Here is a 15,228-nt window from a genome sequence, read left to right as displayed (position 1 = left end):
TATAATGTTTAACTCGAGTTGATTTTTTTAAAGTTTTAAGTAGAATTTTATGTATTAAAAAAGTAGGCTGAATTTCGATGTTTTCTTGCGATAATTTATGAAAATACTATTGTACAAAAATACATCTTACAAATTTGAAAAAAAAAAAAAAAATCTTTTTAATGATACTGTAACAATTTAAAGGTGATTGAAATTTTTCCAAAGTTCTGGAAATTTTCAATTGTTTTTTTTCCTAATGTCCAACAGTAGATTATATTATTTTCCTAAAATTAAAACTATTTTAATTTTTCATTAAATGCTTTATCTCTCCCCCCCCCATTATTATAAGCTAAAGAAGAACTAGTTAAGGTTTCAGTATTTTACAAAACAAATAAGAAAGTGAAGCAACAATATTGCCAAATTTAGAAGACAGAAAAATAAATACGCGATTCGGCTAATAACGCTATGGTATTATGAGATAAGTACGAATTATCAGAAAGGATCATCTGTTCATTGAACATAATATGTGTAGGAAAACTTAAATAATGCAGTTTTAAATGTTGAGAGTTTAATGGAATACGTAAAATTATATTTGAACGATGTAGTTGAAATTGAATTTAATCTTTATTCACAGCGAGCCAGCTGGTCGCTAAAGGTGTCTAATTAGAAGTGCCTATTTGATTATATGAATGTATTTACATAGGTATTTTTTTCTGTATTTACAACTTTTTCTCTTGCACTTTCCGTGAATAAGGTCACTATTTCTATTCCGCATTGATAAATATTCTTTTCGTTGATGGCAGGGACGGGGAGATAATTTTGCATCTGAAGTGGGGGGAAAGGGGGAGGGGGTTAAGTACCGAAAATACAGTTTGTACTCCATATGATTGTTTAAAGAGTTTTATATACATGAGTATTGACCCGTAGTGTCTAATCTCAAATTTCTTCACTTGTGTCTTTTTTCATGCCTGTACTCTGTTCCATTAATTTTATGATAACGGACAAAGATAATTAATTATTCGTGTGGTGTGTGTGATACATTTTATCATTCATATAATTGTTTAAAAATTCGTTTCATTCGTGCAAGCATGCAAAATTCCAGGCTTACAAGTCCAAACTATGGGGCAAATATTTCGAAATCAAGTTCCTTCTTATAACACATGAGGCAAAAACCTTCCAGGGAGAGGACTGATAATTGTGGCGTCTACTCCTCAGTCTGCAAATTGAAAAAAGATCTTGTACTCCAAATGAAAACACGTGATGAGTAGAATCCTTTTAAATGCAATAACTGCAATAAAAACTTTTCATGTAAAATTGGTCTTAAAATTCACATTACAGAACATTCGGATTAAGAATAACATATGGTATCTTATATCCAATTTGAAGGCGGAAATTACTCGGAACTATTTATTTGGAGAGCAGAACTGCTGCACAAAGCTCCAATTTAAGAATTTTTAGACGTTTTAATGGTGACACTCTGAACTTACTAGTTACTAATTTTACAGACACTTCACCAGTCTTTGAATGCAATTTGAAGTAAATCACTGCACCATAAGCGACTTCGCTAGCATCCGCAAAGCCATGTATTTCAATCAAATATAAGCTTGAAAGTAATATACACCTGTCAAATCTAATACCGTTGATAAATTGATGAAAATCATAACAATTCGTTCTTTTTCTTTGTAGGAAGAGGATCGTCCCAATTTAATTCCAATATTCATAACCGCTGCAAAAATATTTTTGCTCTGGTAACCTCTGGACCTAAAATACCGAATGGATCAAAAACACAAACTATGGGTGATAAAACTTGTCGTTTTGTCACACCAAAATCCTCACTCCACACTTTGAACGCAAAACGGTCGTCTTTAGATTTCCAAATAACAGCCAGTACTTTGGTTTCTTCTGCATAAGATAAGGGGTATAATTCTTTATTTAATGTAAGCTCCGCTGTGTTACTGCACCATTTGTCAAAACCTTCCGCTACACAATATCTCAATCAACTCTCGTTGGATCGTTTTTGCACATTCTAAGCAATCAGAACCAGAAAGAACATCATCCATATAGAAGTCATTCTCTAACACAATTAACACTGCTGCAGCATATCTCTTTCCTTCATCAATCGCAAGTTGCTTTAAAGTTCCCATTGCGAAAAAAAGGAGCACTTGTTGTTTCGTAACTATAGTCAACTCGAAAGTCTTAATTGATTTCTCAATCTTTCCTTCCACAATATTTTTTGGCAAATTTCTTTGATAACGGTGCATCATTAAGTTGTGTGTTCAGCTGTTACTGAGGTTGGTGCATTGTGTGAGTTTTTGTCATTCATAACAGTATGCTTATGGTAGTATATTTTATAATAATTTAAAAAATTATGTTATTTTATATTTTATACTACTTTTGAAGCTGTGAAGTGGTAGGATTATATAGATCTCGCCTTGTGGAAAAAGAATTTATTAAAATGTTGCTTTTCTTATTTGTAATAATTTTTTTATGGTAAACAATTGAATTGAATGTTTTTCCATTTCTTTTTTATAATTTTGTACGACTAGGGTTTTATTATTTTTCGAAAAATCGTTCTCCCTTTTGGTTAACTGGTAAGTCGCTTCAATTGGACCCTTTGGGAACTGAAATCGTGAAGTATTCCTTAATGAAAGGGAAAATTGTAACTTAAAAGGATCATAATACCTCATTATTGTAATACATTCTTTATCTTTAAGCGGGAAAATCATTATTACGCCTAATTGAGAAATGCTGCAAGAAGCAGAATAAAGGCAACATTCAGAGTAGTTCTCTTCACTTGATTGTTAAAAATATCTGATTTGTAATCAACAAATTTTTTTCCTTGATGCACACCGTCAGAAAATCACAAGTTGGAAGCAAATTAAAAATGATATGTGATGGCCAATATAAGTTATTACAATCGCTTCTACAGTTGTTTTGAAATTTGATATAATTTGTAGAATTTGTAATTTAATTTCATTCATTCTTCCTGACACAGGGTCACGTTGGAAAATGAAGTAAATTTCTTAGGAGTAAGTAATTTTCCTATTTTCTTAGGAGTTTTACGAAGGAATTATTAAATGTTACTAGGAGTAATTAGGAGCTTCTATGATTCAAAATTATTTTTTTAGTTAAATCTTATTAATGATTTTACTTTGTTAAAAATTAAGGTTCCTTTTTTTTTCACAAAATAAATTTAGCTTCGGTTATCAGACTGAAATTTTACGCAGCACCTCACTCTATTGTGTTTTCCCTTATAACCCTTTGAAATCTTATTCCCCTATTTATAAAGTATAAATTAATCTAATGCAGTATATTTTGATTATAAGATGAGAATCCTTCTTATATGGAAATTATATTAATTCTGATTTCATTCCAACCTAAAATATCCTAAAAATATCAGCGTTAAAACGAAAACATCTGCGGTGATATACACAAAATTACTTTTGTTGCCAGTTTTAGTAGCATTAGCTTTTAGCGGACCGTTTGTCTTTTCTCACATAACTCTGCAATGTGGCGTATTTCGTAGTTTAATGAAGAGAATGGAATAAACTTATGAGTCTCCAGCATCTAACCAACGTGAGTTTGAAATTTTTTAAAGACCTATTTTTTTTGATGTTTAGGGCAAAGTGTTAAATTTCATTTGTCTTGCTCGTTTCTTTTGAATTATTGGGCTCAGATAACCAAAAATTTAGTCCAAAAACTCTGAAATCTGCATTTTGGCGCGAATATGACAGTGGAGTAAATCTTTCCATCTGCGTTTGAGTAATCATATCAATACACAGACAAAATATATTTAATTATTGGTACAATTGTCCAAAATTTCATACAGAGCTGGAATTTTAGGTCTTATTTCATCGTCTAATTCGATGCATTTTGAAGTATCGTATTTCGATACAAATGAACTAAAGTACAGATAAACCCATTGACAAATTTCGGTCAAACTGGGTGTAAGTCCAAATTTTTTTGCAAGCCTAATATACTACATTTCATCCATCTTTCATTCCTTTTCTAAGCTGACTTAAGTTGACCCCCGATTCCAAAATATTCTTTCAGATTCGAAGAGAGGTCTAAAATATGAAGATTACTCAACGTAGAATTTGTTTTGACGATTATAGTACAAATAAAAAGTTGGCTCAACTCTCACTTTTGAAAGTTTTTAAGCTTTGAAATTTTTAATTGCATATAAGAGTATCGCCCATTTACTTCATAATTTGTAAGCGGATGTTTGATGAAAGGCGTGCACTGACATATTTCTATCGAATTTGGATTACGCATGACTGAACAGAGGAATTCGGCTAAATCAGAGCTATACTGGAGTTCTTAAAACTGTAAACGCTAGAACGGAACATTTTAGAAATATTCTGAGATGAAATGATTATAAATTTAATATAAAATGTTATATACAAAACTAGATATTTAATAAATGAAACGAATTATTCAAAGAACTGTTCATTCTTAAAATAAGGGAAGTGTTTAAAAGCTAAGAAAATAAAATTTATTATATTGGAGATATTGATTTGTAATTACTGATGGAAAACGTCGAAGTGGCATGGTTAAAGTACATATAGTAGAGATTTAACTTTTAAATTGTAAAAATTGTTGCCTTTCTCAATTTTTAGATAAATTCCTTTATTCCGCTGATATTTTTTTTGTATCGAGTTCGCTTTTCTGCCTTTCATTCCTGAAAGCAAACTCACTTGCTCCGTTGAAATGTTTTGAACTATTTTGAAGTTTATAGGACGCATTAGAATTTCAACCTGTGGCTTTCGAATAAGAATGAAACTATTCTCAATCTTCGAATATTTAGTATAAAAAGTTCTAAAATGGCTATTATTCCTTGTTAGATGAGCTAACTAGTGTTTTCCGATATGACAGTGTGGGGAGGCAAGGAGAAGGTATTCTTCGAAGCTGCGGATAAAAATGTAGAAGATTCAACAAAATATCTTGGTGCTAACTTCATTTAGAACTGGAAGATTCGAGGCTTATTACTGTGAAATTTTCTTAGAAATAAGATGGGGGAACATAGACTTGAATTTTTTTTTAATTACATGATAGCATATTCCTCTTTATTACTGGATATGAAAAAAAATCGAATTTTTCTCTACTGGAGAGAATTTTCCATCGTATGTTGTGAATACATATGTGCATCTGCTCAAAAAGTTTAATTTTTCAAATATAAATGTGCGAATCATCATAGTAAGGAATTGTTGTATATATTAAATCCATTTAGTCTGGTTTTCTTTTAATAGCGATTGGTTTAATAGTATGTTTTTTTTTAGATAAATTTAAATATTACCAGTTTTTACGATTTTGAATGGCAGTGAGATAATGAAAAAGTAACAAGCCACATCAGTTTGGATTCGAAGAATTTTTCTTACTATATAAAAAAAAAATGTTGAATTGTTTTGGAAGCCTATTATTGACTTTTATATATATATAAGGCACAATTAAGACTTTTAGCAGAGTTATAAGTTTTAAGTCTTGCATCTAAGAATTCAAAAGATTTCTCTTAAAAGATTTGCATAGAATGAAAATCAAAAAAATTTGTTTTTAAACAATTTTAACAAAAGATGGAAATGTTTATCCCTAAAAAATTATCTAGTGAGATTCAAAATCTGAGTAAATCTGCATCTTTTAACTAGGGTGAATGAAATTGAATTTTTCAACTGTAAAAAGAGACCACTGTTAAATTCGAAATTGGATTGAGAAAAATATTAAACTTTATTGAAATTGCTATTTATTTTGGCAGTTTGAATCAGTTGGATACTTGACTAGAAATAAAGTTGAGATCAAAATTTGCTTTTTCTTCCACAAACTAGGAAATATGTTATTTCTCATTCCACTCTCATTTTAAAGCTTTATTCGGTTTCAGCTCAATCGCTGTTTCTAAGTTAGTAGCAATTAAACTGATTGTTCTAGGATTGATTTTGCAATACTTTAGACTTCACACTTACTGTTAAACTCGGATTCTAACTTATAGTCCGAGTAATGAAGTGAAAGATCTATAGATTTTTTTATCATCTACTTTTATTCATTTAGTTAGCCAGATTAACGCATTTGGTGAAGACGCATTTATGTAGAGAATGAATACTTGTTCATTAATCACCTATTTGGACAAAATCCATTTATTTAATGGCTTTAATAAAGTCAAAAAATAAGCAACTGCCTTAATTTCTCCAGTGGAAGTCCCCTGTTACATTAGACGATTTTTAAGCAAGACTCCAAAGTAATTGTATTCTTTGCACCTGAAAAAGATGGGCATTTTTTCATTGCCACTTTTAAAGGATGAACAATGGCTTCTATATAAATAAACGCAAAAGGTTTAATTTTTTTGGGGGTTTTTTTTTTGATTTTCCTTTTAACTTGATTCTAATACTTTTGTTTCAATTCATCTGTGTTTTAGAAATAGCTGCAGTTGCACTCTCTAAATACTATGAAGTTCTTTCTTTTTTTGGTTTTAGTTTGAATAGGTAATAAATTTTAGTTGCGATTTCAAAACTGTTTTGTTTCGTTTTCAAACTATTTCTTACTTTAGATTGGTTACTTATATATATATATATATATATATATATATATATATATACAGTGGGTAAAAAAAGTTTCCGTACGCAGCTATGACTGTTAATAAAAGTTTAATTTTTGGCACAAAATATTTTGTTATGAAAATGAAAATTTTAAAAATTTTTTAACATAATTTCATTCATTATTTAAGAATACCATAAAGGAAAAACTATGAAGAAAATTAAATACTTAAATTGAAAGAATAAAAAGATTGCCACTAATAAGGAACAAAAAAGTTTCCGTACGGTATTTACATGGTACATGATAAAACCTTTTTCTTGCTGACCAACTTGCATTTAATGATCGGTAGGCCTTCCTTTGATCTTTATCACTTCTCTCAAATATTGTGGCATAACCACCATCAGTTTTTTTTTTTGTTGTTGTTGTTGTTTTTGGAAAAATACTACTCCAAATGTCTTGAATGACCCTTTTGAGTTCCACCTTGTTCTTTGTGTCATTTTTTAGTTCACGACCGATTTCTTCCAATAAATATCCTTTAAGGATTAAATCGGGAGACTGGGGAGGGCTAAGAAGATGTTTTTTAACATGATAGAGACATTACTCTTGACAAATCTTGGAGGTGTGCTTAGGATCGTTGTAATGTTGAAAAGTAAAGTCCATTCCAAGGAACAGTTTATTTGCATTGGTTAAAATGTTTTGTTTTAGAATCTCAAGATGTATGTACCTATCCATATTTCCATTTATAAAACATAAATATTCGACACCAGCAGCACTTATACATCCCCATCCCATATTACAACCATCACCGTGCTTCACAATTCCACATAAATTCTTAATTAACATATGCTGTTTTGATTTCCTACAGATCATAACTCTACCATCTGACCCACGGATATTAAATTTTGATTCATCACTAAAAAGGACCGATTCCCATAAAGATAGAGGCTTGCTTATATTCTTCTTTGTAAATTCGAGACGCTTTTTCTGTAGCAGAGATTTATAACAGGCTTCAGAAGGGCACATCCATTATAACCATTTTTTTAAATGACATTTCTTACAATTCAAGATGCGAATTTAATATTGTAATTAACCATTAAATCAGTTGCAAGTTGAGGTGCACTAATTCGAGGGATTATCTTGCACCTTACATATGATATTTCTTTTATGCAAGCGATTTAACTTCGGAGTTCTTCCGGATCGATCTCTATCCTCAAATGTTTACACATCATGGTAACTTTTAATAATATACTGCACTGTAGACTTTTGTTTGTAAGTCATTTCACTGATTTTTTCATAAACAATCCATTTTTTTGCAAAAGAATCATGAACTCACGAATGGATTTCTGAATTTCCATTTTAAGACGATCAGCGAAACATTGGAATTAAACAACTGTTGTTATGTCGTATTCTTCACTCTGACAAACCATCAAACTTCGAATATTTACTGTGAATTAATTGTAGAGCACGCCAGGAGGAATTTGCATATTGCGTACGGAAACTTTTTTTGCATGATACTTCGTCATTTATCTTAAAAATTGCAAACGGACTTGCTGAGTTTTGTAAAAAAGAGAAATTTATTATGAAACTCCCTTTTAAAGACTCGTATTAACATTATATAAGTAGTTTATAAAGATAAAAAGCAAAGATTGGAAATTATGCTAGTTTATTTTTATTTTAATCTTCCGTACGGAAACTTTTTTTACCCACTGTATATATATATATATATATATATATATATATATATATATATATATATATATAATATGTGTGTGCGTGTGTATATACTAACAGAACGCACTCAGGATCGATTTTTAGCTTATCAGCCAATTGTTTCTAAAAAGACCCAAGTCAAGGGGCGGTAAAAAAATTGTTCAACACAAAACCCTTATTTTTAGAAAATTAATTTTTTTAAATTTGGTATTTTTTTCATGTAATGAATTTATTTGCTGACCTACTAGGCTCATAATTTTAGTCATCCGTTTTACGACATGCCTTCAAAAGAAAGAAAAAGATACATCGTTTTGTCATCTCTTGGAACTCTCTCTCCCGCTTCCCGCAAAAAGAGATAGTTTAATCTTCCGCTTTGCCGCGGAAGCAACCATGAAACCACGAGTCCAGATTTTCAATAGCAATTCTGTGTTTTTGTCTTAAAATATATTGCCATTTTGTATATTTGGTCGAGGAAAGGCGTGGGTAGTTCCACCAGTTCTCTACAAGGGCAAGTTCAATGTCTTTCTGTCCTGCCACTTGTTCTTTGAAGGCGATACTGTTTTATGGTTAAGAGGCCTTGTTGTCGGTGTACACTGGCCGATTTGTCACTGGAATAACTTCATGATGTCTTTGAATTACGTTTTTGAAAAAGGCCTTCGAATAGATGGATCTTACTAGATTTATAGCTAGTGAATGTAGTCCAGAAACTGCTAAATATTTATTAGACAAATGTGCTTGAACTGTTATAAAAATTAGGATAAATGATGAAAGAAAAAAAAACTTCTTCTCATTTCAACACTAAGAATGATTTAAAGCGGACAAAAAAAAATGACAAAAATAAAGATACTGATTTATAACAATAAATAATAATAAGTAATAAAGTTTGCTATACAATAATAAATAATTAATCAATTGTATATTAATAAATGTAAAATTAATATGCAAAACTAGCCAAATTATTCAAAATCGAGATTCAGAATTCATGCAACGAAAAGCAAAAAATATGTGAATTGCATTACCTTTACTATCCTAATGTGTCCCAATAACTAATGAAAAATGTAAACTTTTGTTACTTGTTTTTGTTACTTTTAATTTATAAGTTTGTAATCCTTCAATATTCTTACAAATGCTTTTTTAAACAGATTTTGCTGATGGGAAAAAGCACTGACAAAAGCAAATGAATCATATATAAAAAGTACATCAACTTCTGGCAAGTACAGCTCGTCGTCGATTTTTCAAGCCATTCAGCAGAATGTCGAGCTGTACTTATCATGTGACCAAAGTTGCTATTCAATATGATAAAAAATTGGGTTTAAACTTTCTGGTGTATTGAATCCGGCAGCCCTTTTATTACTTATGCTGATTTCATGAATCACAATCACATATTGTTTACCTTTGGAATTTCGAGGTACAAGACACGGCTAAATTGTAGTTAAGCAGTGGCATTTCAATCTTATAAATATTTAGTACGATGATTTGTCCTGACAATATATATTTCTACGAAAGAAAAACTACCATAATGGATAAGAGTAGTGCAGACTATGAAGATAAATTTGGTTGCAGATACCTGAAGAAATAAGCATGTATTATATCTTTCTGATAAAGAATCTAATTATATCGACCAAGAAGAAAATGTTCTAGACAATTGATAAATTATTCTACTGAATGCTCTTGAGTCGTAGACACATCATCAGAAGAATAGATTTCGAAGGAAACAAATAATATTCCTGAATGAATGATGTGGTCTTTTAATAATGCTCCTGAAGTAAAGAAAGTCGAGAGAGCCTTGCCTTAAAACTCTTATGTTCAGAAAACCAGTTGCTACTTCGGAGTCACTATCGGATATTGAATAAGTGTTGAGCATGAACTTATGAATTAAAATTATATTACAAATAAGTATATAAGTGTAATTATCAATATATAAAAATTATAAAATGAAACAATATTTTAAGTAAAAATTAAATAGTCACTTCATGCCCATTGTTTCATTAAAAAAACTTACCAGAAAGAGTAAAAGAAAGAAAGAACCAATATGACTTCGGCTAATTGAAGTAGACATTTTATGGATAACTAAACTTTGTGAAACTTTAAATTGAGTAAGAATTATTGCTTCAGAATATTTTTTTCTTGTATTCTAAAGAGCCTGAATTCTAACTGGAAAAATCCCCCCCCCCTCATGATTTATCCAATAAAGCGAAAAGTAATTTTCATAAAATTCAATAAAATAAAAATTTCAAATTTTCTTTTTTTTTTTTATAAAACGGCAAAAGAGACTTCTTTCTAAGTAAAATAAAAATAGATATAGATATATAAAATTTATTATAAAAAAACATGTGAATCGTTATTAGAATTGTAAAAACAAATAACTATTCTTTTAAAATATTTAAAAGTTAATGGTATCAAATTCCGAAAAATATCTTATTTCTAGATTTCCTATATCTAGTTTTTTTATAAAATCTTCATGATTGATTAAATTACTCGTTGTTAATATTCAAGGAAGATTTTTAAAAATTGATATTGTCTGGCTTCAAAAAGTAAGAATATAAACATCTTTTAAATCAGATGTAAAAGACATTGTTTGTTCCAGAAATGACAATTGATCAAACTAGAGAAATTTCACTATCAGGCGAGCTAGAGCAATATTCATTGTATATTCTTTATTTTTCTTTAGTTTTATATTGATAGAATGCCACGATAAATATGTTCATCAGGATGATAAAAAATTCTTTACTTTACGTTTTTAAATACTAAGACTTAGAAGAAATATCCCTCGAGCTCTATAATGAAACTCTTATTTCCTGTTTTTAAGTTCTTGTATAAGCCGGAAATTCTCTGTATAATAAAAAGTACCTCTACTTTTCCTATTTCAATCCAAATAATTCTGCTGGACATGATTCATATGACTGACTCTATGTATATTATAATCCTATATATGCAAATAAAAAAATAAGTACTTCTTTTTAAAATTGTCTTCAAGATTGAGGATGCATTATCACAGTTATCATAAAGGCACAATATTTAATTTCCCAAATTCAACTTCCCTATTTTATTAAAAATTCTAATGCAGAGTATTCTGTTACTTAATAATTAATATGAATACTGTTTTTGGAAGTTCTAGAATATTTTTTGCGAATCTCATTTCATTTCAAATTATCCTGTTGATGCTTCATCTTCATGTGACGAATAAGATTAAATTCTGTTTTATAGGACAAAGAGCAAATGTGACAGTTGTAAGGCCTAGCTTCTGAATGTGACGCCATGTTAATTTTCAGATTATTTTTAGAACTGCAGTTCTTATTACACTGTTCGCATCGATAAGGATTCTGCTCTTTATGTACATTCATATGCATATAAAGGCTCTTTTTAGTTTTATGCATCTTAGAACAAACTCTACACTTGTAATGCCTTTCATTCGAATGACTGGTCATGTGACGTTCAAGTGCATAATTAGATGTAAAATTCTTACTGCACAATTCATACCTGAAAGGATTCTGATCTTTATGTATGTTCATATGCTTAGTAAGGTTATTTTTAGTTTTAAACATCGAAGGACATAAAGGGCACTTTAAAGTTCTTTCATTCGAATGACTGGCTACGTGTCTTTCAAGTTCTCTTTTACTAGCACAACTCTTGTTGCACAATTCACACCTGAAAGGATTCTGGTCATCATGTACGTTCATGTGGGAACGAAGATTACATTTAAATTTAAATGCCGCAGGGCAGAAACTGCATTTATAAAGTTTTTTGTTGGAATGTTTCTTTAAGTGAATCTGGTATACTGATTTAAATCTAAAGTATTTATCACACACCTCGCACCTAAAAGGATTCTTCTCATCGCGTACGTTCTTATGGAGTCGAAGATCGAATTGAGTCCTGTAGCTTCGAAGGCAAATGTCACATTTGTACGGTTTTTCAGTTGGATCCATCGGATTGCTTTCTCCGATTGTGTTTTCAGTTTCAGAAGTTTTGCGGCCCTCTATATTTTCACTCGGGCGAAGAGCTGAGAACTGGCTTGAATTACCACTTGAAAAGATTAAATGTTGCGTATTTTTCACCTCGTACCCAAAGTTGAAGGGATCCAAGCATATGCCACACACGTATAAAAATTCCTCCGAAAAAAGCCGACAATACGTATTTAATTGACTTTTCTCTATAGAGGACTTCTTCTTGCAAGTATCGCAAATGTATTTAATATTTTTATCCATATTCAATCTTTAAATTTTGAAATTCCTTAATTCCAACTTGACTAGACACTCAGAAGAATTTCAAAGGGAATGTTTATATATTAAAACAGGTTACTTTCGTAAAATCTTTTATATCTGCAAATAAAAACATAAAATAAATATTGGTATTACTTAAAAATAAATTTACTATATTAATAATTTTAATTTTGTAAATGCGAAATTAATATCATTAAAATTCCGGAATTCTCAAAAACTACGAAAGCATGATTTCAGGGAGGAATGTTTTTATAAATATATTCAAAATTTATATTGATAAAGTGTTATCGGAAACAAAAAGATTCGATATTATTTTTTTAATTACGATGAAACTTCTTTCGAGCAGAAGAATCTGGATTTTTATCTTTTCTGTCATATTTACTTGCTTCCGATTTCTTACGATTTTTATTTTTATTTTAACGATTTAAGCGTTTCTGTGAATTCTTCAATGCGATTGAGAATTTTTTTTTTTTTTTTTTTTTTTTTTTGGATTTTGTTGAATCTTTTGGTGACATTCAGCGTAGGTTTTAAAGTATTCTGAATAAGCATACCAAAGCCTCAAACCAATACCATTGTTCCTTCAAGAGTTGTATTTTGCCATCGTTGCGCAAAAGAAATTAAATACAAAAATATTTCATTATTTTGTTTATCTTTGAAATGAAATTAGGCACTGCGAAACATTTTGCTTTTCTTTGATAAGAATCATCTATTCTCACTGACACAAGAATAGGTTCATGCAATATTCACACATGTCGACCTTGAAAAGAGAAACAGAGGGATCCTTTAGAAGAACATCCGCGAATCTCTATTCCTTCACTCCGCACGTTGGAACCACTGACGCAATCATTTTTACATAGCTTCAGTTGAATTAATTAGAAAGAAAAAATGAAATAAGATCAGGAAATAACAGAATATTTTAGAATTACTTTGACCATAACTTACTCAATGGAAGGGCAATTTTCCCATTTTTGAAATTCATCAAAACTTTTACTTCCTGCCTTTTTGCAGTTTATGATTGCTGCTTTGAATTGATTGCAGAAGTGATTGCCCTTAATATTGAAATTGAAATAAACTAGACCTCAACGAATTTTCTAATTAAAACACTTTTCGAAATTTTTGCAATGTTGCATTCTAATTCCAAATGATGCAAGTTCATTCTACGCTGAAGATAAGTATTGTACAAAAATGGAAAAGATCCGGTTAAATGCGCAATTCATTTGGGGACGGATAAGATTCAACAAACGGTTTATTTCTGTGGTGTAATTTCTTTTGACTCATTCGTGTAGCTGGACAAAAGAATTATTTCACCGGTTATTAATTTATTTTTTCTTTCTAGAGTTTTCTTGTTCATTTATGAAGGTTGTCTAAATATGGTTGAAAATGAAACATTTTTCTCATTATTAAAACTTGATTCTTTTCAGAAAATTGTTTCTTAAAAATTGATAATGAGGAAGATCATATTTTACATAATAATAAATAAAAGCAATGTAAAACTTTCACTTATTTTCGGTCACAAAAAGGTTTTTATTATGCTTCAAAAAATGAGATCACGATATTTATGAAATTTGCGATGTTTTTGAGAAAATAATCGATCTTTTAATACAAAATTTGGTATACATATAATTGTCACCAATTATTCTTAATAATCATATGCAATTTTTTTTACAAAACCGTTATGTTTAAACAGTGATATATTGAATAAGCAACAATATCAGTGGTGTTATAAGTATTAAAGAATAATATAAAACTCTAGATTGGAAAGTTTATACTCATTTAAAATATTTCAGTACATTTTTAATGAAAAATTATTAATACCTTCCTACTTATTTAATTTTAAGAATATTATATGATGAAACAAAAAAATATTCAAAGAATATTTCAACATATAATGAAGTCCTTTTAAATCTACAACAAATGCAGAAATATTGAATCTTGCCTGTTTTTCTAATGCTTAAAATATAGTTATGTGTTTCAGATACACACTATTGATTTAAAAATTATAGATGCAACGTTCTACTTTCTATACTTAAATGTGTATCTTTAAAAACCTTTAAAATAGAAATAAAGTTAAATATTGATTTCTACTTTTGTTATACGGTCTTGGCATTTTAACAGCGATTGATTGATTGATCTTTTTTAGGTCAAATCAAATCAAATTTCAAATTATTTCAGATTATATCAAATTCATCATTAATATTTTCTAAATTTATAAAAAATATATTTTTTAATGTATTTCTTAGAAAATTGCAAAGTATGAAAAACGACGAAAAATAGAACGAGTTTAAAGAATTTAATGATGATGATTGTTTCTTTCTTTTTATTTGCTTCTTCATGCAAGTTAAAAAAATTAGCTAAATAAGAGTTAAATGCATCTTATACTCGTCTTAGAAGTTATATATATATATATATATATATATATATATATATCAAGAGAGAGAAAGAAAAAACCAAATATTCGTTTTCGTTTTAAGAATTGCGTCGAGGAGAAAACGTTGTCTAGCTTGGTTCGGTGTATTTTAGTTCAGAAGCGCGTTAGAGTAATCCTGAAGCTACTATTATAAAATATAGAAACATCGATATAAACAACATCAAATTTTCTTACTATTACGATGCAGAAACTTTTCATCATGAAATTTTTCTTCATTGTTTCTGTTTCGATTTGAGTGTTTTTATTTAAATAATGAATGAAGTCTTCCAATTGTTCCATTAAACAAACACGGATTTGAACCTCAGTGGACTAAGTTAACAAATAATTTATTTTTGGTGATTTCAGAATGTCCTGGGATCCCAAAAAATT

The 15,228-nt window shown here is 29.6% G+C and overlaps 1 protein-coding gene across 1 annotated transcript; it reads right to left on the bottom strand.

Moving 5' to 3' along the window:
* Positions 1-11,351: 11,351 nt before the first annotated feature.
* LOC129975345 (gastrula zinc finger protein XlCGF52.1-like) lies at positions 11,352-12,416 on the bottom strand. Its single transcript, XM_056088407.1, has one exon. It carries the CDS (start codon positions 12,414-12,416, stop codon positions 11,352-11,354), a length of 1,065 nt encoding a protein of 354 aa, XP_055944382.1.
* Positions 12,417-15,228: the final 2,812 nt, after the last annotated feature.

This window comes from Argiope bruennichi, chromosome 7, assembly GCF_947563725.1.
Source record: "Argiope bruennichi chromosome 7, qqArgBrue1.1, whole genome shotgun sequence".
In the NCBI taxonomy this organism is placed as follows: Eukaryota; Metazoa; Arthropoda; class Arachnida; order Araneae; family Araneidae; genus Argiope; species Argiope bruennichi.
This window is presented reverse-complemented; position numbering and strand designations above follow the sequence as displayed.